The sequence below is a fragment of the Pseudophryne corroboree genome, chromosome 1 (genome assembly GCF_028390025.1).
Source record: "Pseudophryne corroboree isolate aPseCor3 chromosome 1, aPseCor3.hap2, whole genome shotgun sequence".
NCBI classification, from domain to species: Eukaryota; Metazoa; Chordata; class Amphibia; order Anura; family Myobatrachidae; genus Pseudophryne; species Pseudophryne corroboree.
Window position 1 is genome coordinate 407,347,928 of NC_086444.1, and position 27,387 is coordinate 407,375,314.

The 27,387-nt window shown below is 46.3% G+C and overlaps 1 protein-coding gene across 5 annotated transcripts in view; it reads right to left on the bottom strand.

The window, feature by feature from the left end:
• The window catches only part of DAO (D-amino acid oxidase), a 261,261-nt gene that overhangs the window by 76,813 nt on the left and 157,061 nt on the right, over positions 1–27,387 (bottom strand). For all 5 annotated transcript variants that reach the window (XM_063913265.1, XM_063913266.1, XM_063913264.1 and 2 more), the window contains one exon: positions 13,443–13,655. In XM_063913265.1, the coding sequence (XP_063769335.1) occupies positions 13,443–13,636 (194 nt within the window). In that variant the 5' untranslated portion in view covers positions 13,637–13,655. The remainder of the gene's footprint in view (positions 1–13,442; positions 13,656–27,387) is intronic.

A 27,387-nucleotide genomic window follows, 5' to 3' on the forward strand; every position in this document is an offset into this window, starting at 1 on the left:
AGTGTTACAAAATCTAAGGAGAAGGATATGTCTCATTAAATCAACAAAGAGACGAACCCAACATTATGATTATTTGCAGCTATGGCAACAGGAGGGTGAAATACAGAGAGGATTGGCTCAGGCGGCGGGATCTAATCCTATCAAGAAACTGGTAGCCACGGCCCCGCCGCCACCATACATATCAGGAGAGAAATTGGTTGCGGAGAATGACGCATCAGGGGGTAACAAACAGGCACTTAGCAACTGTATAAATGTTAAGGATAATGTTAATAAGTTAACCAATGCAAGTATTAACCCGTGCAAGTTGTACCCTGTTTTGAACTTTCCCCAGGAGTGTGATCAAGAGGACGAATCGGCAACAATATCGGCGCTCTCTCTAGCAGCCACTATATCAGAAACAACAGTAGGCACGGCCCAACCCATAAGATTAGTAACAAAGCCCCCTAGCGGAGGGACAGGTGAGGTCGTATCAACGGGTAAGTACGGCACCATACACTATGCTGAAACCATTTCACCACAGACTGTAGAATCTACACAGAATGATGTTGTTAAACTTGCTCCCGTGAGGGTAATAGCAGTTCCAAATGGGAAAACAGACACTACAGGAGTCACTCCTATCAGGAACATTGCCATGTACAGCCCGTTTTCCCGAATGGAATTAAGAACCATAGTGTCTGAATTCCCTGATCCTAGAAAAGACTTAGTTGCTAGCCAGAAATACATCAGAGACCTAGGGAACACTTTAGAGCCCAATAACAAAGACTGGCAGGTATTGCTGAGGGCATGTTTACCCTCCAATGTCGACGCAGCTCAATTTTTAGCTGACTGTGGACTGGATCAGGATGTACCTCTTACAGATGTGTACAACAAAGACAATGTAAAAAGAATAAATTTACAGTTAAAGGAGTATTTCCCAGCTGTAGCCAAATGGAATAGAATTTTTTCCATTAAACAAAAAAAGTCAGAAACAGCTGCTGATTATTTTCACCGGGCATTATTAGAAATGGCAAAATACACTGGCATAGAGGACATTAGGACCAATGCAAATCATCAAGAAGTAGCAGTATCTGTGCTAATGGATGGTTTAAAAGAAGCATTAAAGACAAGGGTACAGACCACGCAACCATGTTGGCGAGGTCTGTCGGTGGCTACTTTGAGAGAGGCTGCTATTGATCACGACCGGAATATCACCAGACACAGGGAGTCACAAGGTGATAAGTTAATGGCCGTAAGTATACAGGCCCTGACCACAAAGCAGCCTTTGTATAGATCACCAAACCCTGTGGGTAAGTCAAATGTGGTAACATGTTATTTTTGTCATAAACAGGGACACATAGCACGAGACTGTAGAGCGAAAAATTCACAAAGATCATACCAACCCCCTAGACAACGACATGACACACGAGATTGGGATCAGGGTCCACAGAGACGGAGTTATGAGCCACATACAGGGGAAACAACAAGATATCCCCCAAAAGGAGACTGGCAAACTTCTGGCAGTTCCCATTTAACCCCTTCACAAGTAGTTGCTGCCAGCGGGATTCAGGGAGGTCACCATACCCAATAGGGGTGTGGCCATACCTGTAATCTGCAGCCAGTAAAATTGATTGCAAATCTTGGAAGTGAACCCGAAATTGCAATAAATGTAGCTGGTAAATCATTAAACTTTCTTGTAGATACGGGGGCGGCCAAATCAGTGATAAATTCGACAGTGGGCATGAGAACCACTGGTAAGACAATTCCAGCCATAGGAGTAACAGGAGTAGTCCAGCACTACCCTGTTAGCAAACCAGCCGAGATTACAATAGGGCCTTTACATACCAAGCATTCCTTTTTGCTGGCTGCATCGGCACCGACTAATCTCCTGGGAAGAGACTTATTGTGTAAAATGGGGTGCGTCATTTATTGTACTCCTGAAGGTGTATTCTTGGACATACCTGAGAATCACGCTCAGGAAGTGCGAGACATGTTAGACTCCCCATCAAAATTAATGTCACATACCATTATGACAAATAGGACTCCATCCCAAGTAGAAGAAATGACATCTCAGATACCAGAGTCACTTTGGACTAAAGATGGACAGGACACTGGATTAATGGCAAACGTAGCTCCGGTAGTTGTACAAGTAAAAGATGGTAGGATAGCTCCAAAAATCCCACAATACCCTCTGAAGCCAGAGGTGGAGTTAGGAGTGTATCCCGTAATAGAGCGCTTGCTACAACAGGGCATTCTGGTAAGAACGTCCAGCACTGCCAATAGTCCCATCTTCCCTGTGAAAAAGAGTGGGGGGAGGGGTTACCGGCTAGTGCAGGATCTAAGGGGGATTAACAAAATAGTTGAGAGTCAGTTCCCCGTAGTGCCAAATCCAGCTGTCATCCTTATGCAAATCCCTCCCACTGCGAAATTTTTCACTGTTATTGACCTCTGCTCCGCTTTCTTTTCAGTACCTCTGCACCCTGACAGCCAATATTTGTTTGCATTTACATACAGAGGAGTCCAATACACATGGACTCGATTACCACAAGGTTTCATAGACAGTCCAAGTATATTTTCCCAGGCTTTGCATGATTGTTTACAGTCTTTCCAACCAGAGAGTGGATCAGTATTAATACAGTACGTGGATGATCTACTACTGTGTTCTGATTCAGTGGAAGCATCCCTGAAGGATACGAAACAGCTCCTGTTTCATCTTTCAGACACAGGACACAAGGTTTCCAAAGACAAGTTACAATTATGCCAAACTAAAGTAAAATACTTGGGACACTGTCTAACACAAGGACTGAGACACCTGACCGCTGATAGAATTCAAGCAATTAGAGACATGACTCTGCCACAAACCCAGCAACAGATCAGAACATTTTTAGGAATGTGTGGATATTGCCGTAACTGGATCCCAGGGTTTTCCATTCTAGCGTTACCTTTGCAGGAGATGGTCTCCTCAAACAAACCTGATCGGATTTCGCATACAGACGAGTCCGAGATGGCATTTGAGAGACTTAAACAGTGCCTAACGCAGGCACCAGCATTAGGTATGCCAGACTATGGGAAACCCTTTGAGCTGTACGGAACAGAAAGTGCTGGTTGCGCAGCAGGCGTCTTAACCCAAAAGCACGGTGATGCCAGCAGGCCAGTAGCATACTACAGCGCTCAGCTAGATACGGTAGCGCGATCCCTCCCCACATGCTTGCGAAGCGTTGCTGCGATAGCATTGCTAGTAACGAAAAGCGAAGATGTAGTGCTAGGTCACAACCTCACAATTCATACACCACATGCAGTGTCAGCCTTGCTAAATTCTGCCCAAACCAGGCACGTCTCATCAGCGCGGTTTACAAGATGGGAATTGGCACTAATGGCTCCCGTAAACATCACCATAAGGAGATGCAGTGCATTAAATCCTGCAACATATCTCCCAGGTGTGCCTGGACAGGCACAAAGGGTGGAGGATGAGAGTGGTGGGGAAGGAGAATTTAATACAAAGGAGGACACACATAATTGTATGGAATATTTGACCCAAAATTTTACCGCAAGGCCTGACATCAGTGACAACCCACTGGAAGATGTAGATCTAACTTTCTACACGGACGGTAGTTGTCACAGACAGTCAGACTCGGGAGACTTGTGTACTGGATACGCAGTCGTAGATGACCAAGGCACCATAGAAGCAGAACCGCTAGGCCCACCTCACTCAGCCCAGGTTGCTGAACTGGTCGCCCTAACAAGAGCATGTGAATTGGCTAAGGGCAAATCAGCCAATATCTACACCGACTCTAGATACGCATTCGGGGTAGTCCATGATTTCGGAGCCCTATGGCGCCTCAGAAATTTCATGACGGCAGCTGGTACACCGGTAGCGCATGCAGCTCACATCAAAAGGCTTCTAACAGCGATACAGGAACCCGACAGAGTGGCTGTTATCAAGTGTAAAGCACACACATATAGCCAAGACCCAGTATCACTTGGTAACAGCCGAGCAGACGAAGCAGCTAAGTTAGCAGCTGGTACCCCCAGACAGACAGACACCACACAATTGATGGTATTTAATACCATCAACACACACAGAAGCTGTGTGAGATGCAAAATTTGTGTTCCACACAGGAAAAGGCAGTCTGGAAGGCAAAGGGATATGGCCAGGAGTCCTCAGGACTCTGGACGGATGGACAAGGTAAACCAGTGGCCCCCAGAGCATATCTTCCATGTTTAGCTGAGGCAGCTCACGGGCTGACTCATCTGGGCAAGGAAGGAATGTGCAAGTTGGTAAGAGCATATTGGTGCGCCCCAGGATTTTCATCTCATGCAGGTAAGAGAGCAATGTCATGCCTTACATGCTTGAAAAAGAATATCGGAAAGGCAATACCAACAGAACCATCTCATATCCCACCTACAGGCGGTCCTTTTCAGGTAATACAGATTGACTTTATTCAATTACCCCCTTGTCGAAATTTGAAATATGTACTTGTTTGTATAGATGTTTTTTCAAATTGGGTCGAAGCATTTCCTGCGGCCACAAATACCGCTATGTTTACTGCTAAGAAAATTGTGCAGGAATTTGTATGTAGATATGGTATCCCTAGAATAATTGAAAGTGATAGGGGTACCCATTTTACAGGTGATGTCTTTCAAGGAATGTGTAAGTTGATGGGAATTGATAGCAAGCTGCACACTCCATACCGTCCACAGGCGAGTGCGAAGGTGGAAAGAGTGAACAGCACTATTAAAAATAAACTGAGCAAAGTTATGGCAGAGACAGGATTGACATGGCCAGAAGCTTTACCCATTGTACTGTACAGCATCAGAACCACTCCCAGGTCCCCTCTTAATCTGTCTCCCTTTGAAATCTTGTTTGGTCGACAACCGCATGTTATGATTAACCCTCAGGATGATTTGAAGTGTAACAATGAAGTGACTGTAAAATACTTGATTAACATGAGTAAACAGTTAAGGAATCAAAATGATAATTTGAAGTTGGTGATTCCTGATTTACCAGATAGTAATTGTCATGACATTGAACCTGGGGATTATGTAATGATACGGAATTTTCTACGCTCAGGTTGCCTTATTGACAGATGGGAAGGACCATACCAAGTCTTATTGACTAGCACTACAGCATTGAAGGTTGCCGAGAGAGAGACTTGGGTTCATTCGTCCCATTGTAAGAAGGTTGCTGATCCAGAGAGGTCCCGTGATAAGGAACAGACGGTAGAGGAAGTTGTATCACTGGAGTGTCTGTTCCAGGAGGACTGAGGCGGCACCTGAGCATTGAAAATCACAAGATCAAAAGCAGTTGTCGATTCCCTGTTCCCTTTTATTGTTTTTCTCCACTTCCCATCCCCTCTCCCTCAAATCATTTTTTCCCCCTTCTCATTCTTCTTCGTTTCCTCCTAAGATGGACTTGCCTCAAGAGACTGTGATCCGGATTTTCCTGTTGACCATGATGTTGACCAGAGCAGTCTGTTCCGGCGAGAATACCATAGAGGTCGAGAGAGGTTCTGGAATGGGTTCTGATGACAGAGATGGAGGCGTAGTTTCCCAAGAACAACATAATCACCAAGCAAAGGCGAGTATCAGAAAACGATCCGATAGCATTGACCATAGAAGGAATTGTGAAGGATTGTTAGCTGAAGAAAACTGTATCTGTAGGCTCTGTGACAATGTGGTTGAGGATGGGTGCATCAAGAAATGCCAATCCAGTTTTAATATCCACATGGACCGGCATCCCTTGAGTGACTATCACTCCTTAGTGGGTAGTGTGTTAAATCAAACAGATTGTTGGGTATGCTCCCAAGTACCTCAAGGCCATAGTAAATCAGGACTAGTACCATTTCCTTTAACGATAGGTGAGGTACTTGAGCTAAGTGGTGGGAGGCCGGTGGACAGGAGGTTTAATATCTCCAGTCCTCCTAGTTTGAAGCTCCACCAATATCATGTGGATAGATCCCTAATATGTTTTAACATTTCCAATCCCCGAAAGCCGGGAAATTGGGAAGTGTCATGGAGTAACCAAACCATGACCTTTTCATATAGAGCAGATAGAATGCGCCACATAGCCAGTAGAGGAAAATCTTTCCGATATAGGTATACCCTAGGAAGTAGGATTACGAGAGTTGGAGAGGTATCACCAGGATACTGTGCACATATCGTACAAGCTGATACGTGTACTAGACAGATGGGAGAATTAGGGTTAGGAGATTTCACATGGAAAATGTGTAATATGGTTATGTCCTACTCCGTCCCATATGTTCTCCCCGATGATGCATATTTCATATGCGGGAGGAAGGCGTATAAGTGGCTTGCCCCAAACTCTGAAGGATTGTGTTATATTGGAAAAGTACTGCCTGAAGTAATGACTGTATCACATGCCAAAAGGAAAGATATACACCGTGTTGCCCAAGCTCCTTATACTCATACCCACTACGAGCACGTAGTTAAACGGCACCTGATAGAAAGAACAGAGCATCCGGCCTCTGACATGATCCATGAATCCACCGGGATTCAGTTTCTAATTGCGTTAGACATCACTCGCACCGCCAGAGGAGTGTTGAATTATAAATACATATCTGCGCTCGCAAATTTGTTAGACAATATCACAGAAATGTATGATGACACGTTTAGGTATACTGGAAGAGAACTTCAAGCTTATAAAACAGAACTGGTTCAGCATAGAATGGTTCTCAATTATCTCACGGCAGTAACAGGTGGATATTGTGTCACACTGGCAACGCAGTACGGCGTGAAATGCTGCACATATATAACGAATAGTACCGAGGACCCGGTCGAGGTCATAGACCAAAAGATGGACGATATTCTCCAATTGAAGTGGGAATTTCGCAGGAGACACAATCTCACCCTTGCTGCTGTGAGTAATGAGCTGACTAGTTGGGTGTCATGGTTGAACCAGCGAAATTGGTTCTCTGGTTTAGGAGAATGGGCTCAGGGAGTCATAATGGATGTAGGGAAGTTTCTCCTATGTATCTTAGGTGTTATCATAACGATTGGCTTGATATTTAGATGCGGTCAGGCTTTAACGAAGTGTAAACGAAGTACCAGGGTGATGAGTCTAAGGAGTGAGGAAATTGTAATTCCAATGGATTTGATTTATGACCCAACTGTAGAAACAATGATGTGATGAAAATGCGATTTCTACGGTCCGTTTCTTTCACCTGTTTTTCTGGTTTTTCCAAGGTAAAAAGACCTACTTTTGACGAGGAATTTGATGATCCTGTATACAGACAACTGATGGATTAAAGAAGAAGTTTTGACAACCTTACACACAGAGATTTGATGAACTATGCCATAGACCCCGTTTCCCTAGAAATTTTAAAATCACGCTAGCCCAACACTTTTGTAAGCCTATGGACATTGACAAAGCTTTTTGCTTGCACCTTTTGGGCAAAAGCACAAAGAAGACAGCATTCAACAGACACCGAACAAGACTTCAACCGACAAATGTTCATTAACCTGACATAGAATACCACTGCATTTACCGTAATTATGTCTTTTCTTCATCTCTACAACCTTCAGGTAATTACACACATAGTCGATAGGGAATACAGGCACAGATATCAGCAATCACATATTCCCCCATTCATGTATCATCAACTAAAATGTGCTCCCCATTTTGTTACAACCACAGCCGAAAAGAGCTCGGTAAAGTTTGACAGCCCATCCACAGACCCGTACCACGGGATAAGAAGGAATTCAAATGTATACTTCGCAATACCTCGAAGCTTGATTTAAAACACGTACGGCACGATGATACATGACCCCCAAACACGGATTCATACACACATGCTTCTGCTATCTCACTAGGACATACCCTTTTCCTACCTTCTCCTCTCCTCCCCTACCCAACCATGGAAATGTATTTACACTTGACATATATTTTTCTCTTTTTGAAATGTTTTAGGAAGTGGCAGTTATTGTTGACTGCCAAAGGGTGGACTGTCAAAGTCAGAAAAATATCACGATGCACACTGCCATATTTGCACCTCATATGTGTCCCTGCTGCGCATGCGTGCGCTCTCCTGTGCGTGCGCATACTCGCTGTTGCGGGCACCCGCAGGCGCACGGTATGCGCATTTACGGTAGAGATTGTATGCGTCTAGCGGGCGACTCTTTCGTTACATATTTTCACCATATAATGTATTTTGTAGATTATGGTCCCTTTGATAGAATCTGAAAGTTTGGTTAATGTAGAATGTTCATGGACGGAGAAATCCCTCTTTGTTTGATACGAAGGGTCAGACAGGAGTAATACAGTGGTGTTTAGTATCCATCGGAAGAGTATTTAATTAGCAATATTCCGGTGTTGGTTTGAAACAGATTAATCGCTCGTGCGAATAGTTATGGACATAAGAAGTTTATGTCCATTTACTATTATTTGCACTTACTTATCCATGCGGCGGGAAACCTAGTTTCCCACCCACCTGAGCAGTTGGAAATTGTCACAGCCCACCTGTATGAATCAACCTATGACCTTTTGTTATAATGCGAGGAGGAATTCCTGTGTCCAATGAACAATGAGATTGTAGGGACCATTGAATTGTATTGTGTGTGGGGCATAAATAGACAAGCCGATCACATCCAGCTCTCACTCTTCAACGGTTCTCATTGCTGATAATCGGGAGCTGGATGTCCAGAGGCGCATGCGATCGTTCCCCTTTGTGCGTAAGTTATTCTCCGCAATCATATTGTCTTTCTTGTTATTGTGGGCCATATCTCTCTCTCTCTCTTCTCTTATATAGTTATTGTACTGATATTGTATTTCACGTGTAGTTTTCTGGTTAGTTAGTCTATGTTATAATGTAGTGTATGACTTGTATTGTATTATTCTTTTTGCAAGTATAACATATTCATAAGGCGTTAGACCCTAAGCCCGGTAGTTGTGTGTTCATTATAGTGTTAAGTATTCTCAGAGCGTCGGTGACGCTCGAACAGCTTTTAAGTTAATAAGGTTACACTGTGTTGCATCTACACCCTATCTCTACACTAAGGTTTTACTGCATATTACATTGTTTATGGTTTAGATATAAAGGTTTAACATTGTGAGCGTCTGCGCCGCTGGTGATCTCCTCGTGGTCCCGAGCGTCCGCTACGCTATAGCGAACCATTACGTTAGTCAGCAGCCAATAGCGTGCCTGCCTGTGATCTCTTGGCCGTGAGCGAACGTGACGCTTGAGCGTCTCGACCACGGCTAAGCGATTGTTACGCAACGTGCGTACCCTTACGGTACTTCATACGTCAATAGCGTACAGTGTTCTTAGGCCTCTTAAAGGGTTTTAAATAAGATAAATATTCAGCTTTATCAATCTGGCGCTGTGAGGGCATTTGTGTATCTGGCACTGTGGGGGCATTTGTGTATCTGGCACTGTGGGGGCATTTGTGTATCTGGCACTGAGGGGGTATTTGTGTATCTGGCACTGTGGGGCAATGTATATCTGGCGCTGTGGGGACATTTGTGTATCTGGCACTGTTAGGCAATGTATATCTGGCGCTGTGAGGGCATTGGTATATCTGGCTCTGTAGGGGCATTTGTGTATCTGGCGCTGTGGGGGCATTTGTGTATCTGGCGCTGTGGGGGTATTTGTGTATCTGGCGCTGTGGGGGCATTTGTGTATCTGGCGCTGTGGGGGCATTTGTGTATCTGGCGCTGTGGGGGCATTTGTGTATCTGGCGCTGTGGGGGCATTTGTGTATCTGACGCTGTGGGGGCATTTGTGTATCCGACGCTGTGGGGGCATTTGTATATCTGGCGCTGTGGGGGCATTTGTGTATCTGGCGCTGTGGGGGCATTTGTGTATCTGGCGCTGTGGGGGCATTTGTGTATCTGGCGCTGTGGGGGCATTTGTGTATCTGGCGCTGTGGGGGCATTTGTGTATCTGGCGCTGTGGGGGCATTTGTGTATCTGGCACTGTGGGGGCATTTGTATATCTGGCGCTGTGAGGGCATTTGTATATCTGGCTCTGTGAGGGCATTTGTATATCTGGCTCTGTGGGGGCATTTGTATATCTGGCTCTGTGGGGGCATTTGTGTATCTGGCACTGTGGGGGCATTTGTGTATCTGGCACTGTGGGGGCATTTGTATATCTGGCGCTGTGAGGGCATTTGTATATCTGGCTCTGTGAGGGCATTTGTATATCTGGCTCTGTGGGGGCATTTGTATATCTGGCTCTGTGGGGGCATTTGTGTATCTGGCACTGTGGGGGCATTTGTGTATCTGGCGCTGTGGGGGCATTTGTGTATCTGGCGCTGTGGGGGCATTTGTGTATCTGGCGCTGTGGGGGCATTTGTGTATCTGACGCTGTGGGGGCATTTGTGTATCTGGCACTGTGGGGGGCATTTGTGTATCTGGCACTGTGGGGGGCATTTGTGTATCTGGCACTGTGGGGGGCATTTGTGTATCTGGCACTGTGGGGCAATGTATATCTGGCACTGTGGGGCAATGTATATCTGGCACTGTGGGGCAATGTATATCTGGCACTGTGGGGGCAATGTATATCTGGCACTGTGGGGGCAATGTATATCTGGCACTGTGGGGGCAATGTATATCTGGCACTGTGGGCCAATGTATATCTGGCACTGTGGGGCAATGTATATCTGGCACTGTGGGGCAATGTATATCTAACACTGAGGCAATGTGTATCTGACACTTGGGCAATGTGTATCTGACACTGGGGCAATGAGTATCTGACACTGGGGCAATGAGTATCTCACACTGGGACAATGAGTATCTCACACTGGGGCATTTGTGTATCTGGCACTGTGGGACAAGGTGTATCTAGCACTGTGGGACAATGTGTATCTAGCACTGTGGGACAATGTATATCTGGCACTGTGGGGCAACGTGTATCTGGCACTATTGGGGTCATATGTGTATCTGGCACTATTGGGTTCATATGTGTATCTGGCCCCCCCATATGTGTATCACGCCCCCATTTTCATTGGCCACACCCCATGTGGCATTTGGACACACCTATTTTGCACCAATACTGGATTTTAGAAATTTGTGTGACCTATTCTTATCTGCGGGCATCGCCATTAGGAGTAGAGATTGGGGGCTGGCTAGTGTGAGCAGAGATAACCATTTGTTTGAGGAGAGACATGAGGGACAGTGTAGGCTAGGGGATAATAAGTATGGTGTCTCCACTCTACGTGTGGGCTACAGTGGCAAAGGTAATGGGCAGGTGATTCTAATGAGCATATATGGCATAAGGGACATCTGAAGCAGTATGGTGGCATATAAGGGGCATTTGAAGGGGTCTGACACATAGAAGGGTCATTTGTAGGGGTCTGATGGCATATCAGTGGCATCTGCGTAGGTCTGATGGCATATTAGGGGCATCTGCGTAGGTCTGATGACATATAAGGGGCAACATGCAGAGATCTGCTGGCAAATAAGGGGCATTTGGATGAGTCTGGTTGCATATAAGGGCATCTGGAAGAATATGATGGCATATAAAGGGCATGTGGAGAGTCTGATGGCATATAAGAGGCACATGGGAAGATCTTAGGGGCATAGGAAGAGGGACATTTTTTTAAAATATGACAATACCTTGGGACCCACATAATTATGAACTCTGCATGTGATGTGTTTGCATTTCCATACTTTTGCTTTCATTTAGTATACAGCGGTCCATAAAGGATTAATAGACTAATTTTCACTTGTGATTGCTAAAGAACAGTGTTGCTGAGAAGGTCTTGGGAAGAAGAAAGGAGCAGCAGAATACTGCATTTGCTAATGTCACAGATTATGATACTTGTACTAACAGAACACAATTTCAGAAACTGGTCAAGACTGGATTATTTTGTGAAAGGGGAGAGGTATCAGCATCGGTTTCTGGGACGAGGTGTGTCAAGATTTCATTGCTATTGCATGGAATATGTAAAAGCCTTGTGAGACTGACAGCAGACCAATTATTGATGTATCATGACACTGGGATTTCTATTGTACTCTTGTACCAATCTATCCTGTTTACCAATGCTTGTCTGGAGGGGTGGAGACTAACGAGCCCGTTGTTGTCCACCAAGAACCATTGCAATGCGGGATGGACTTTGCAGCTGAGAGCTTGCATGTTGTACAGACTAGCACTGGATGAGATCAGTGAGGGTAGCAGATATGGACACTAACTAGAGAAAGCAGCAGAAAGTATACTGGTATAGATGAGGAAAAGTAGAGCAAGCAAGGGTGTAACTACTGGACTGCAGGTACAGTGTAAGAGACTGTGACTGGAGATATTGCAGATATGCTGGAGCAGTGCAAGTTTTAAAACACAGGTGTAGCTGCAGGACTGAAGTAGCAGTGTGAGGCAATTACTGGAAAGGCTGCGGACAGGTCACAGGGATACACAAAAAGATTTCCAAGAGGAGACCCAGAAGTAGCTGGACCTTTTAAATCCAGGAACATAGGACTGCACAGGAGTGCAAGAGACTAGCAGAAAGAATCCACATGGAGTCACAAGAATAATGGAACACAATAATACAGGAGCCAGGTCCTGAGATCTGCTGACCAAGTAGGGTAGAAGAAGTACAGGCAAGGAGAAAGTGTGCAAAAGCCATTTAAATAGACTGCCTCAAGGGGTCTAAATCAGGATTGGCTGACAGCACTCAGGTGACCATAGGCTGAGGGACACAAGAACAATGGAACACAATGATACGAGGACCTGGTCCTGAGATCTGCTGACCAAGTAGGTTAGATGAAGTACAGGCAAGGACAAAGTGTGCAAAAGCCAATTAAATAGCCTGCCTCAAGAGGTTTAAATCAGGATTGGCTGACAGCACTCAGGTGACCATAGGCTAAGGGACAGAATTGGTCATTTGTAAAGATGGAGCAAACCCAAGATGGCAATGCCCATGCACTGGCGGGGCTTCATGTGTGACACTGAAACAGCCACTGACATGTGATGGCATCCCTGCAGCACAGCCAATGCCCGATATATCGGCATGTCTGGTTATATGAACGGGTGCCTGCTGACTGTCCGTACACTGGCTGCAGGGACTGACATAACAGCTGGGCAGGCAAACTCAAATGCCCGCCCAGCTGTGATGTCTGCATAAACATATCGAGCGGCTGATTGGTAAATGTGCATGCTTACCAAATTGGCTGCTGATCCGTCAGCATAATGTGATCCCAGCCTTTGTCCTGAGAACTTCTGTAACAGCAAGGATCTCAGGGAAGGGAGCATCGCACAGCTGCATATGATGGCAACAGACAGTGCATGGCACCATGTAGTAGACAAGAATGGCAGATGATATGAGCCAGCTGCCATACATTTTTAAGCACTGGCCAGCTAACCCCCATAGTCCATGGGTAAATGAATCCCTTATCTGTAATGTTTGTGTTTTACTTATTGACCAGCAGGTAGTTTTTGTTTTCTACCAACTGTAAGTGAAAGAAGCACAATAAGCTTATATTCCTAGGATGTAGTAAGTCAAGGATGCAAAACTTACGTCTCCTGCTTGTTTCCATTGTCATAGAGATATGGCTGCCATAGCCCTGCTGCTCCATCACTTGTAGTGAGTGGGGTAAACTTGTCCGCATACACCTCAATCCTCAGTGGCCGCACTGAGTTCTGGTACTGTTGATGAATACATAGCGCAGTGGAAAGTCCAATCACTCCGGCTCCTATTACAGCAACGTGCATGTTTCTGATAACTACACCCCTGCAGGACAGAAGAGATATACATGGCTGTGAGCTTGCCTCATGCTAGTCTCACATTCTATACTGTCACAAGCACATACTCTGCTGCCCATTTACCAACATAGGCTTTCATTGTGTAATATACTTTCAACTTCTAAATAATAAACTCTTACTATATAATATAAGAAGAAGTTTGAGAAAGCAACAGATAATCATAATACACTGTTTAAAATGCAATGATTTTCTGGTTAATTAATATGATACCCCCACCTAAAAGTAGAACAATACCTAAAATAAAGTGGAATATGTATTAAAAATATATGATCATAATTTAGTAATTCAAAAGATACTCACTTATGCTTGTCTACAGTCCTAGCCCTGTACAGGTTGGAGGAGCTCAGTCAGAGGGCTCAGTCTGTGCTGCATTTAGAATCCCATAATGAATGAAATGATCTGCTATAACTAAAGGTCATATGCCAATGGGCAGAGCAATGCCATGCAAAAATACTGGTACAAATGCAACACTATGTACAGGGATTATATAGTTTATAATCTAAGATTCTCTCTGATCAACACTGGTGTAATATGCTGGCTACACTACACTTATACCCTGACTGCAGAGCAACACTGGTGTAATATGCTGGCTACACTACACTTATACCCTGACTGCAGAGCAACACTGGTGTAATATGCTGGCTACACTACACTTATACCCTGACTGCAGAGCAACACTGGTGTAATATGCTGGCTACACTACACTTATACCCTGACTGCAGAGCAACACTGGTGTAATATGCTGGCTACACTACACTTATACCCTGACTGCAGAGCAACACTGGTGTAATATGCTGGCTACACTACACTTATACCCTGACTGCAGAGCAACACTGGTGCCTGTCACACAGTTTCATAATCTGAATCTAGACAAACCTGATTTCAGGGAACGCTGAAGGGTAATGGGAAAATCCAGTATGTCAGACTGATTTCTTGGCAAATATCCCCAACTAACATTTAGTAACATTTTCATTCCAGTAACAAAGACTTGCCAGGCTGGTAATGATAATCAGTTATTGGTGCAATGCATTACTAAGGTGTGATAGTGCAATGACTGCATTACTACATCAATACACACTTCAATGGGTATGCGGTTAGCATACCGCTCGCATAAAAAGTATTTCACTTACTCCTTTACTCTAGCTGCATAAACTGTATATTGCTACATTAAAAAAATATATATTTGTTAGCTCTTGCTATAGATTATAGGGCTTATAAAGAGAGTATTGGTGTAACAGAGGGGCAGATGTATTAAGCCTGGAGAAGTGATAAAGCAGTGATAAGTGGAAGGTGATAACGCACCAGGCAATCAGCTCCTAACTGTCAATTTACATATTGGAGCTGATTGGCTGGTGCGTTATCATCTTCCATTTATTACTGCTTTATCATTGCTTTATCACTTCTCCAGGCTTAATACATCTGCCCCAATATCTGGAGTTACGCAAACCACTTCAGAAGTGAAATGACAAACTGCTGTATTTTGCATGTGGGGCAAATGTCGCGTTTCCCGGCATGCTTTGTATACGGCATGGCGTGCTACAGTATGTTTACACCCATTATTGCTGAGAGCACACTGCAAAGTGAAGTAAACGCAAGAAAGTGTGTGTGCGTGCGCACAGTTGTTGTGTATACTATGTGTCCTACTTGCATACCTTCCTCACACTCCTGGAATTTTCAGTGTGGATTAAAAGATCAGCAATGAATAGGTCGATGGTCAATAGGTTGACACAATATGGTCAACATGCATTATGCATTACAGGGTCAAATGGTCGACAGGAAAAAAGGTAGACAGTACAAAAAGTCGACAAGTACAAAAGGTCGACTAATTGATACTGAAATGGTTGACAAGTATTCTTTGGTGTCATATTGTATATTTAACCATATCCTTGCCAATTTAGAGGAAATGTATACTCTCATGGACTGCACTTCAGGCAGGTTACTATGCCCAATCGTAGTTGGTAAATCGGATGGTAAATGATGAAAAATCTTGAAAAAAACAACAAACCTTGTGTTGACCATATGTATGTTGACCATTGTCATGTCAACCTTTTGAACCTGTCGACCTACTGATTGTAGAGCTATCATCCGGGTCCCAAATTTTCTGTGGACTTCTAAATAAGCCTTGAAATGGCCAGTCCAGAGACTTAGGTCCCCATTTAAGAAAAAAAAACAGGCGCTCTTATTGCTGCTCTCAGCACTATTTAGGTAACTGCTGCTGGTATTTAACACTACCTTGCCGTGCAGCGAGTGGTAATGTTATTTTACCAGTCAGTGACGAGTGAAGAATTCAGCAGAAGAGGGCAGACAGTAGGAGAAAAGGGGCGGGGAGTAGGAAGGAAGGAAAGGGTGGGGAGCGGAAGGGGGGCGGAGAATGGTGCTAGGAGACAGCTGCAGCACTGCATTGAGGGTAAATTCATGGATGCCGGCTACCAGCCAGGACATTACAACTCGTCATTGCAGCTGGATGCCAGGTTAGTCTTATTCTTCACAATGGTGGTCATTCCGAGTTGTTCGCTCGTTGCCGATTTTCGCTATGCTGCGATTTGTTGCTAACTGCGCATGCGCATGGTACGCAGAGCGCATGCGCTAAGTTATTTAACACAAAACTTAGTAGATCTGCTGGTGTTCGAGCGACGATTTTCAGTCGAACTGCTGACCGGTGAATGATTGACAGGAAAGGGGCGTTTCTGGGTGGTAACTGAGCGTTTTCCGGGAGTGTGCTAAAAAACGCAGGCGTGTCAGGGAAAAACGCGGGAGTGTCTGACCGAACGCAGGGCGTTTGTGACGTCAAACCAGGAACTAAACCGACTGAGCTGATCGCAAGGTAGGAGTAGGTCTGGAGCTACTCAGAAACTGCAAAGAATTATTTAGTAGCAGTTTTGCTAATCTTTCGTTCGCAATTCTGCTAAGCTAAGATACACTCCCAGAGGGCGGCGGCCTAGCGTGTGCAATGTTGCTAAAAGCAGCTAGCAAGCGAACAACTCGGAATGAGGGTCCACGGCGGTAATTCCAAGTTGATTGCAGCAGGAATTTTGTTAGCAGTTGGGCAAAACCATGGCCCTCATTCCGAGTTGATCGCTCGCAAGGCGATTTTAGCAGAGTTACACACGCTAAGCCGCCGCCTACTGGGAGTGAATCTTAGCTTCTTAAAATTGCGACCGATGTATTCGCAATATTGTGATTACAAACTACTTAGCAGTTTCAGAGTAGCTTCAGACTTACTCGGCATCTGCGATCAGTTCAGTGCTTGTCGTTCCTGGTTTGACGTCACAAACACACCCAGCGTTCGCTCAGACACTCCCCCGTTTCTCCGGCCACTCCTGCGTTTTTTCCGGAAACGGTAGCGTTTTTATCCACACGCCCATAAAACGCCGTGTTTCCGCCCAGTAACACCCATTTCCTGTCAATCACACTACGATCGCCGGAGCGAAGAAAAAGCCGTGAGTAAAAATACTATCTTCATTGTTAAATTACTTGGCGCAGTCGCAGTGCGAATATTGCGCATGCGTACTAAGCGGAATTTCACTGCGATGCGATGAAAATTACCGAGCGAACGACTCGGAATGAGGGCCCATGTGCACTGCAGGGGAGGCAGATATAACATGTGCAGAGGGACCGGTATAAAAGTGTCCCCCGGCTGTGGCATTATCTCTCCAGCTAGTGGAGCCCAGTGCTGGTGTTAAAAATACGGGGGACCCCTACGTCTTTTGTCCCCCGTATTTTTTGCACCAGGGCCGGACGCAGAGCCCGGTGCTGGTTCTAAAAATACGGGGGATCCCCTGTCAATTTTCCCCCCGTATTTTTACAACCAAGCCCGGCTCAAAGAGCCCGAGGCTGGTTATGCTTAGGAGGGGGGATCCCACGCATTTTTTTTTCAGGATTTTAACCCATTCCCACCCCTTCCCACTGAAAACTATGCTCTCTCTACTAGTCAGTTAAAAAAAAAAAAAATCTTTTAAAAAATATATAAATAATACTTGTGTCTCCTAATAGACAAACCAAGTACATAATCCCTTCTAATATAAATAGATATGCTATTACCAATAAAAAAAAAAAAAAAAAAAACATGTTTTTAAAATTTTTTTATTAGATTCCGCCAGCAAAGTGAGGCGGAATGAAATTGCCGAAATTACTGTCGAAAAGCACTGTTGTCGAATCGACATTCTTCAATTGAATATACTTTTGTCGAAAAGCCGCATTTTTACCACTGCAGACATGTCGAATTTTAAAAATGTCGAATTGCAAAAAGTCGAATCTGAAACATCCGTTTTTTTGTCGAAAAGTACTGTATTGCATTGTCGAATCCAATTCGACATGTTTTTTTTGTCGAAAATGCCCCGTTTTTTTACTTTCACGGCATTCCGACCGCAATTGCATATACCCCCATATCTCTACAGTGACATTGCTTTATGTATATTTGAATGGTAAAAAAAATTCTATTTACATTATTACTATTACCAAAATATTAATTTCCCTAACGTCCTAGGTGATACTGGGATGGTCCTTAGTACCATTGGTAGGGTTGCCACCTCATGCATCATCGATTCAAGGAGAAGGAAGGGTCAACAATAACCGGAACCACAATTGGCTGGTTGATAGGAAACGCTAACACCACCTCAGGCAGGAACTGCTGACGAGTCCCAAATTCCGCTCTCTCCCCATGGAACACAAGGTAGGTGCTCTCACAAGATAAGGCCCCTAGCTCTAATACACGTCTTGCAAAGGCCAAGGCCGACAGTGTGACAGTCTTCCACATAAGATATCTCACTTAAACCACGTGTAACGGTTCAAACCAGTCAGACTGGAGGAATTTCAGAACCAAATTGAGAACCCCAAACCAAAGGGTGGTTGTATATGAAGGGCACCTTTCAAGAATGTCCGGACTTCTGGGAGAGTAGCCAATTGTCTGTGAAGGAAAATAGACAAGGTTGAAATCTGAACTTTCATGGAGCCCAAACGTAGGCCCATATCCACTCCAGGCTGAAGGAAGTGAAAGAACGTCCCAGATCAAATTCCACAGTGGAATATAGTCGCTTTCTCACCAATAGACATATCACTTCCAAAAGCGATGGTAATGTTTTGACTTGACCTCCTTCCAGGCATGGATCATAGTTGAGACAACATCTCCCGGAATTCCATTCCCAACTAAAATCTCCCTCTCAACCTCCATGCTGTTAAACTTAGCCGTGATGAGTCTGGATAAACGAATGGCCCTTGTTGCAGAAGATCTTCTCGAAGTGGTAGAGGCCAAGGATCTTTGATGGACGTGGCCAGGAGGTCTGCATACCAGGCTCTGCGTGGCCAGTCCGGGGCAATTAGGAGTGCCTGAACTTTTTCCCATTCTATTCTTTTGAGTACTCTGGGAATTAGAGGAAGCGGAAAGAACAAGTACACCAACTTTTAAATCCACGGCGTCGATAGAGCGTCTACTACTGTGGCCTGTGGATCCTTGTCCTGGGACAATAACGCAGGAGCGTCTTGTTGAGTCGAGAAACCATCATGTCATAGCCCCACTAACGTGTTATCAGTTTAGACATTTGCAGATAGAGGCCCCATTCCCCAGGGCGCAGATCGTGTCCGCAAAGGAAATCTGCTTCCTAGTAGTCTACTCCCGGGATGAAGCTGGCCGATATGGCTTTGGCAGTCTGCTCCGCTTTTTTAGTCTGCTTATGTATGCCACTGCTGTTGCGTTGTCCGACCGTACTTGTATGGCCTGGTCCCGGAGAAGGTAAGAGTCCTGCAGAAGGGCAATGTAGATCGCCCTGATTCCAGAATAGTTATTGGAAGGGTGGCTTCTTGATTTGACCACCTTCCTCGGAACCGAGCAGCCTGGATTACTGCTCCCCAACCTCTGAGGCTTGCATCTGTGGTGAGTAGAATACAATCCAGAATCCCGAAGGTTCGACCCTCCACCAGGTAAGAGGTCTGCAACCACCACAGCAGGGAAATTCTGGCCTTTGGTGAGAGAGGCATGTGCAGATGTGACCCCGACCATTCGTCCTACAGATCCAGTTGGTAAGGACGTGCATGGAAATCTTCTGTACCGAATTGCCACGTAAGAGGCCACCATCTTTCCCAGGTGTATGCAAAGCTGTACCAAGATCCTGTTTGGCTTCAGGATGGAACGAACCATCTTCTGAAATGTTTTTGCCTTTTCCAAAGGAAGGAAATCTTTCTGAGACACCGTGGGCCTAATTCAGACCTGATCGCTAGGCTGCGTTTTTGTACAGCGGGCGATCAGGTCTAAACTGCGCATGCGCATCGCATGGGTACAAAGTGGATCACTGCTCAGCGATGGGTTTGTGCAAATGATCTATTTGCACGGGCGTTCGCAAGGAGACTGACTGGAAGAAGGCGTTTGTGGGTGTCAACTGTCCGTTTTCTGGGAGTGTTTGGAAAAACGCAGGCATGTCCAAGAATTTGCAGGGCGAGTGTGTGACGTCAATCCCGGTCCTGAGCAGGCTGAAGCGATCGCAGCGGCTAAGTTCTGGGCTACTCAGACACTGCACAAAATCTGTTTGTAAAGCTCTGCTACACATGCGTTCCCACACTTGCACAACTAAAATACACACCCCTGTAGACGGCGACTATCTGATCGCAGCAGTGCAAAAAATAAGATTTTACTCACCGGTAAATCTATTTCTCGTAGTCCGTAGTGGATGCTGGGACTCCGTAAGGACCATGGGGAATAGCGGCTCCGCAGGAGACTGGGCACAACTAAAGAAAGCTTTAGGACTACCTGGTGTGCACTGGCTCCTCCCACTATGACCCTCCTCCAGACCTCAGTTAGGATACTGTGCCCGGAAGAGCTGACACAATAAGGAAGGATTTTGAATCCCGGGTAAGACTCATACCAGCCACACCAATCACATTGTATAACTCGTGATACTATACCCAGTTAACAGTATGAAATATAACTGAGCCATCCACTACGGACTACGAGAAATAGATTTACCGGTGAGTAAAATCTTATTTTCTCTGACGTCCTAAGTGGATGCTGGGACTTTGTAAGGACCATGGGGATTATACCAAAGCTCCCAAACGGGCGGGAGAGTGCGGATGACTCTGCAGCACCGAATGGGCAAACTCTAGGTCCTCCTCGGCCAGGGTGTCAAACTTGTAGAATTTAGCAAATGTGTTTGACCCCGACCAAGTAGCTGCTCGGCAAAGTTGTAGAGCCGAGACCCCTCGGGCAGCCGCCCAAGAAGAGCCCACCTTCCTCGTGGAATGGGCTTTCACTGATTTAGGATGCGGCAGTCCAGCCGCAGAATGTGCAAGCTGAATCGTACTACAGATCCAGCGAGCAATAGTCTGCTTTGAAGCAGGAGCACCCAGCTTGTTGGGTGCATACAGGATAAACAACGAGTCAGTTTTCCTGACACTAGCTGTCCTGGAAACATAAATTTTCAGGGCCCTGACTACGTCCAACAACTTGGAAGCCTCCAAGTCTTTAGTAGCCGCAGGCACCACGATAGGTTGGTTCAAATGAAAGGCTGATACCACCTTAGGGAGAAACTGGGGACGAGTCCTCAATTCTGCCCTATCCATATGGAAAATTAGATAAGGGCTTTTACATGACAAAGCCGCCAATTCTGACACACGCCTGGCCGAAGCCAAGGCCAACAGCATGACCACTTTCCACGTGAGAAATTTTAATTCCACGGTTTTAAGTGGCTCAAACCAATGTGACTTTAGGAAATCCAACACCACGTTGAGATCCCAAGGTGCCACTGGAGGCACAAAAGGGGGCTGAATATGCAGCACTCCCTTAACAAAAGTCTGAACTTCAGGTAGTGAAGCCAGTTCTCTCTGGAAGAAAATCGATAGAGCCGAAATCTGGACCTTAATGGAACCCAATTTTAGGCCCATAGTCACCCCTGACTGTAGGAAGTGCAGAAAACGGCCCAGCTGAAATTCCTCCGTTGGGGCCTTCCTGGCCTCACACCACGCAACATATTTTCGCCAAATGCGGTGATAATGGTTTGCGGTCACTTCTTTCCTAGCTTTAATCAGCGTAGGAATGACTTCCTCCGGAATGCCCTTTTCCTTCAGGATCCGGTGTTCAACCGCCATGCCGTCAAACGCAGCCGCGGTAAGTCTTGGAACAGACAGGGCCCCTGCTGCAGCAGGTCCTGTCTGAGCGGCAGAGGCCATGGGTCCTCTGAGATCATTTCTTGAAGTTCCGGGTACCAAGCTCTTCTTGGCCAATCCGGAACAATGAGTATAGTTCTTACTCCTCTTCTCCTTATTATCCTCAGTACCTTGGGTATGAGAGGAAGAGGAGAGAACACATAAACCGACCGGTACACCCACGGTGTCACTAGAGCGTCCACAGCTATCGCCTGAGGGTCTCTTGACCTGGCGCAATATCTTTCTAGCTTTTTGTTTAGGCGGGACGCCATCATGTCCACCTGTGGCCTTTCCCAACGGTTTACAATCAGTTGGAAGACTTCTGGATGAAGTCCCCACTCTCCCGGGTGGAGGTCGTGCCTGCTGAGGAAGTCTGCTTCCCAGTTGTCCACTCCCGGAATGAACACTGCTGACAGTGCTAACACGTGATTTTCCGCCCATCGGAGAATCCTTGTGGCTTCTGCCATCGCCGTCCTGCTTCTTGTGCCGCCCTGTCGGTTTACATGGGCGACTGCCGTGATGTTGTCTGACTGGATCAGTACCGGCTGGTTTTGAAGCAGGGGTTTTGCCTGACTTAGGGCATTGAAAATGGCCCTCAGTTCCAGAATATTTATGTGTAGGGAAGTCTCCTGACTCGACCATAGTCCTTGGAAGTTTCTTCCCTGTGTGACTGCCCCCCAGCCTCGAAGGCTGGCATCCGTGGTCACCAGGACCCAGTCCTGTATGCCGAATCTGCGGCCCTCTTGCAGATGAGCACTTTGCAGCCACCACAGCAGAGACACCCTGGTCCTTGGAGACAGGGTTATCAGCCGATGCATCTGAAGATGCGATCCGGACCACTTGTCCAACAGGTCCCACTGAAAAGTCCTTGCATGGAACCTGCCGAATGGAATTGCTTCGTAGGAAGCTACCATTTTTCCCAGGACTCGCGTGCAGTGATGCACCGACACCTGTTTTGGTTTTAGGAGGCCTCTGACTAGAGATGACAGCTCCTTGGCCTTCTCCTCCGGGAGAAACACTTTTTTCTGTTCTGTGTCCAGAACCATCCCCAGGAACAGTAGACGTGTCCTAGGGACCAGCTGTGACTTTGGAATATTTAGAATCCAACCGTGCTGTTGTAGCACCTCCCGAGATAGTGCTACCCCGACCAACAACTGCTCCCTGGACCTCGCCTTTATCAGGAGATCGTCCAAGTACGGGATAATTAAAACTCCCTTTTTTCGAAGGAGTATCATCATTTCGGCCATTACCTTGGTAAATACCCTCGGTGCCGTGGACAGACCAAACGGCAACGTCTGGAATTGGTAATGACAATCCTGTACCACAAATCTGAGGTACTCCTGGTGAGGATTGTAAATGGGGACATGCAGGTAAGCATCCTTGATGTCCAGTGATACCATGTAATCCCCCTCGTCCAGGCTTGCAATAACCGCCCTGAGCGATTCCATCTTGAACTTGAATTTTTTTATATATGTGTTCAAGGATTTCAAATTTAAAATGGGTCTCACCGAACTGTCCGGTTTCGGTACCACAAACATTGTGGAATAGTAACCCCGTCCTTGTTGAAGGAGGGGCACCTTGACTATCACCTGCTGGGAATACAGCTTGTGAATTGCCTCTAGCACTGCCTCCCTGCCTGAGGGAGTTGTTGGCAAGGCAGATTTGAGGAAACGGCGGGGGGGAGACGTCTCGAATTCCAGCTTGTACCCCTGAGATACTACTTGAAGGATCCAGGGATCCACCTGTGAGCGAGCCCACTGATTGCTGAAGTTTTTGAGACGGGCCCCCACCGTACCTGGCTCCGCCTGTGGAGCCCCAGCGTCATGCGGTGGACTTGGAGGAAGCGGGGGAGGACTTTTGCTCCTGGGAACTGGCTGTATGCTGCAGCTTTTACCCTCTACCTCTGCCTCTGGGCAGAAAGGACGCGCCTTTAACCCGCTTGCCCTTATGGGGCCGAAAGGACTGTACCTCATAATACGGTGCTTTCTTTGGCTGTGAGGGAACATGGGGTAAAAATGCTGACTTCCCAGCTGTTGCTGTGGAAACGAGGTCCGAGAGACCATCCCCGAACAACTCCTCACCCTTATAAGGCAAAACTTCCATGTGTCTTTTAGAATCTGCATCACCTGTCCACTGCCGAGTCCATAACCCTCTCCTGGCAGAAATGGACATTGCACTTATTTTAGATGCCAGCCGGCAAATATCCCTCTGTGCATCTCTCATGTATAAGACTGCATCTTTAATATGTTCTACGGTTAGCAATATAGTGTCCCTGTCTAGGGTATCAATATTTTCCGACAGGGAATCTGACCACGCAGCTGCAGCACTGCACATCCATGCTGAAGCAATAGCTGGTCTCAGTATAATACCTGTGTGTGTATATACAGACTTCAGGATAGCCTCCTGCTTCCTATCAGCAGGCTCCTTTTGGGCGGCCGTATCCGGAGACGGTAGTGCCACCTTCTTTGACAAGCGTGTGAGCGCTTTATCCACCCTAGGGGATGTTTCCCAACGTGACCTATCCTCTGGCGGGAAAGGGTACGTCATTAGTAACCTTTTAGAAATTACCAGTTTCTTATCGGGGGAAGCCCACGCTTCTTCACACACTTCATTTAATTCCTCAGATGGAGGATAAACTACTGGTAGTTTTTTCTCTCCAAACATAATACCTTTTTTTGTGGTTCCTGGGGTAACATCAGAAATGTGCAACACATTTTTCATTGCCTCAATCATGTAACGTGTGGCCCTATTGGAAGTTACATTAGTCTTATCGTCGTCGACACTGGAGTCAGTATCCGTGTCGACATCTGTGTCTGCCATCTGAGGTAGCGGTCGTTTTAGAGCCCCTGATGGCTTTTGAGACGCCTGGGCAGGCACAGGCTGAGAAGCCGGCTGTCCCATATTTGGTATGTCGTCAAACCTTTTATGTAAGGAGTTGACACTGTCACGTAATTCCTTCCACATAACCATCCACTCAGGTGTCGACCCCGCAGGGGGTGACATCACATTTATCGGCATCTGCTCCGCCTCCACATAAGCCTCCTCCTCAAACATGTCGACACAGCCGTACCGACACACCGCACACACACAGGGAATGCTCTGACAGAGGACAGGACCCCACAAAGCCCTTTGGGGAGACAGAGAGAGAGTATGCCAGCACACACCAGAGCGCTATATAACACAGGGATGAACACTATAACTGAGTGATTTTCCCTTATAGCTGCTTATATATATACTGCTGCGCCTAAATTTAGTGCCCCCCCTCTCTTTTTTACCCTTTGTAGTCTTGAAACTGCAGGGGAGAGCCTGGGAGCGATCCTTCCAGCGGAGCTGTGAGGGAAAAATGGCGCCAGTGTGCTGAGGGAGATAGCCCCGCCCCCTTTTCGGCTGACTTTCTCCCGCTTTTTTATGGATCCTGGCAGGGGTATTTTTCACATATATAGCCTCTAGGACTATATATTGTGATTATTTTGCCAGCCAAGGTGTTAATATTGCTGCTCAGGGCGCCCCCCCCAGCGCCCTGCACCCATCAGTGACCGGAGTGTGAGGTGTGCATGAGGAGCAATGGCGCACAGCTGCAGTGCTGTGCGCTACCTTGTTGAAGACCGAAGTCTTCTGCCGCCGATTTTCAGGACCATCTTCTTGCTTCTGGCTCTGTAAGGGGGACGGCGGCGCGGCTCCGGGACCGGACGATCGAGGTCGGGCCCTGTTTTCGATCCCTCTGGAGCTAATGGTGTCCAGTAGCCTAAGAAGCCCAAGCTAGCTGCAAGCAGGTAGGTTCGCTTCTTCTCCCCTTAGTCCCTCGTAGCAGTGAGTCTGTTGCCAGCAGATCTCACTGAAAATAAAAAACCTAAAATATACTTTCTTTCTAGGAGCTCAGGAGAGCCCCTAGTGTGCATCCAGCTCAGCCGGGCACAAGATTCTAACTGAGGTCTGGAGGAGGGTCATAGTGGGAGGAGCCAGTGCACACCAGGTAGTCCTAAAGCTTTCTTTAGTTGTGCCCAGTCTCCTGCAGAGCCGCTATTCCCCATGGTCCTTACGGAGTCCCAGCATCCACTTAGGACGTCAGAGAAATCACCTGCTAGCGATCAGGTCTGAATTAGGCCCCATGTCCAGTATCTTTCCAAGGAACTGAAGCCCCCGTGTTGGTTCCAGGTGAGATTTCTGCAGAATTAGAACCCACCCCATGAGTCTTAAATAGTCGAGGTGTGAGGCTGATGCTTTCCATTAACTGTTCTCTGGACGGGATCGGTATGAAATACCTCCAATCAAAATCCCGACGTTCAAAATCCCGACACCAATTGACCGATGGTCAAAATCCCGACATGGACAAAATACCGACATTTAAAATACCGACAAGGTCAAAATACTGACAAGTAAAATGCCGACAGGTCAAAATACCGACACACTTTTTTTGTGTGTATGTCGACATAAGTCAACATGGACACCATATAAAGTGTACCGCATGGCTCGCTGCGCTCGTCATGCTTCGGGCACGGTGCCTCGCTGCGCTCCGCACACTATTATGTTCCCCCTCCAGGTCCACTGGGATGGTAAAGTATGAACAAGTCGGTTTCAATGAAAAAAATCATGAAAAACTCATGTCGGTATTTTGACCTGTCGGCATTTTGACCTTGTCGGTATTTTGACCTTGTCGGTATTTTAAATGTTGGTATTTTGTCCATGTCGGGATTTTGACCATCGGTCAATTGGTGTCGGGATTTTGAACATCGGATTTTGATTGGAGGTAAACTGACTGCATCCCCTCTGGACATAGTCTTTATCAGGAGATCATCCAGGTACGGAACGATGTTCACTCCCAGTTTGCAGAGTAGTAGCATCTTCTCTGCCATCACCTTTGTGAACACTGTCGGTGCCGTTGAGAAACCGAATGGTAGGGCCTGGAATTGGTAGTGACTGTCCTACAGTGCAAACCGTAGATAAGCCCGATGAGGCAGCCATGTAGGGATGTGAAGGTACGCATCCTTGACATCTAGAGACACTAGGAATTCCCCTTCGTCCAGACCTGAGACCTCCGCTCTCAGAGACTCCATCTTGAATTTGAACACTCTTAAGTAAGGGTTCAGCGATTTGAGGTTTAAGATTGATCATACGGATTGGTTTTACGGTACCACAAACAGGCTGGAGTTGCCTTGGAGTTGAGGCGGAACTGGAACAATGACCTGAGTCCGTAACAGTTTTTGAATAGCTTCCTATTAGGTTACTCTCGTTTCTTGTGAAACTGGTAAGCCTGATTTGAAGAATCTTTTAGGTGGGAGATTTTGGAACACTAACCAGTAGCCCTGGGATACAAGGTCTTTGACCAAGGATGTCACAACTGAGGGCTGGTGACCGTGACTGGGAGCCTCAGTTGTAGGGGCTGACGGGTACTTGAATTTAGGAGGAGCTATGGGACTCCTGGACATGCGTAATGACAGTAGCAATGAATGCCCGAGGGCGTGACCACGACAACTGGAAATGCCTTAAGTGCTTTTAGTAAATAAAAAGTCAAATAACGTGCAAAAGAATAATAGAAGGTCACAAGTAATAATTAGGTGCACAACTGGTTA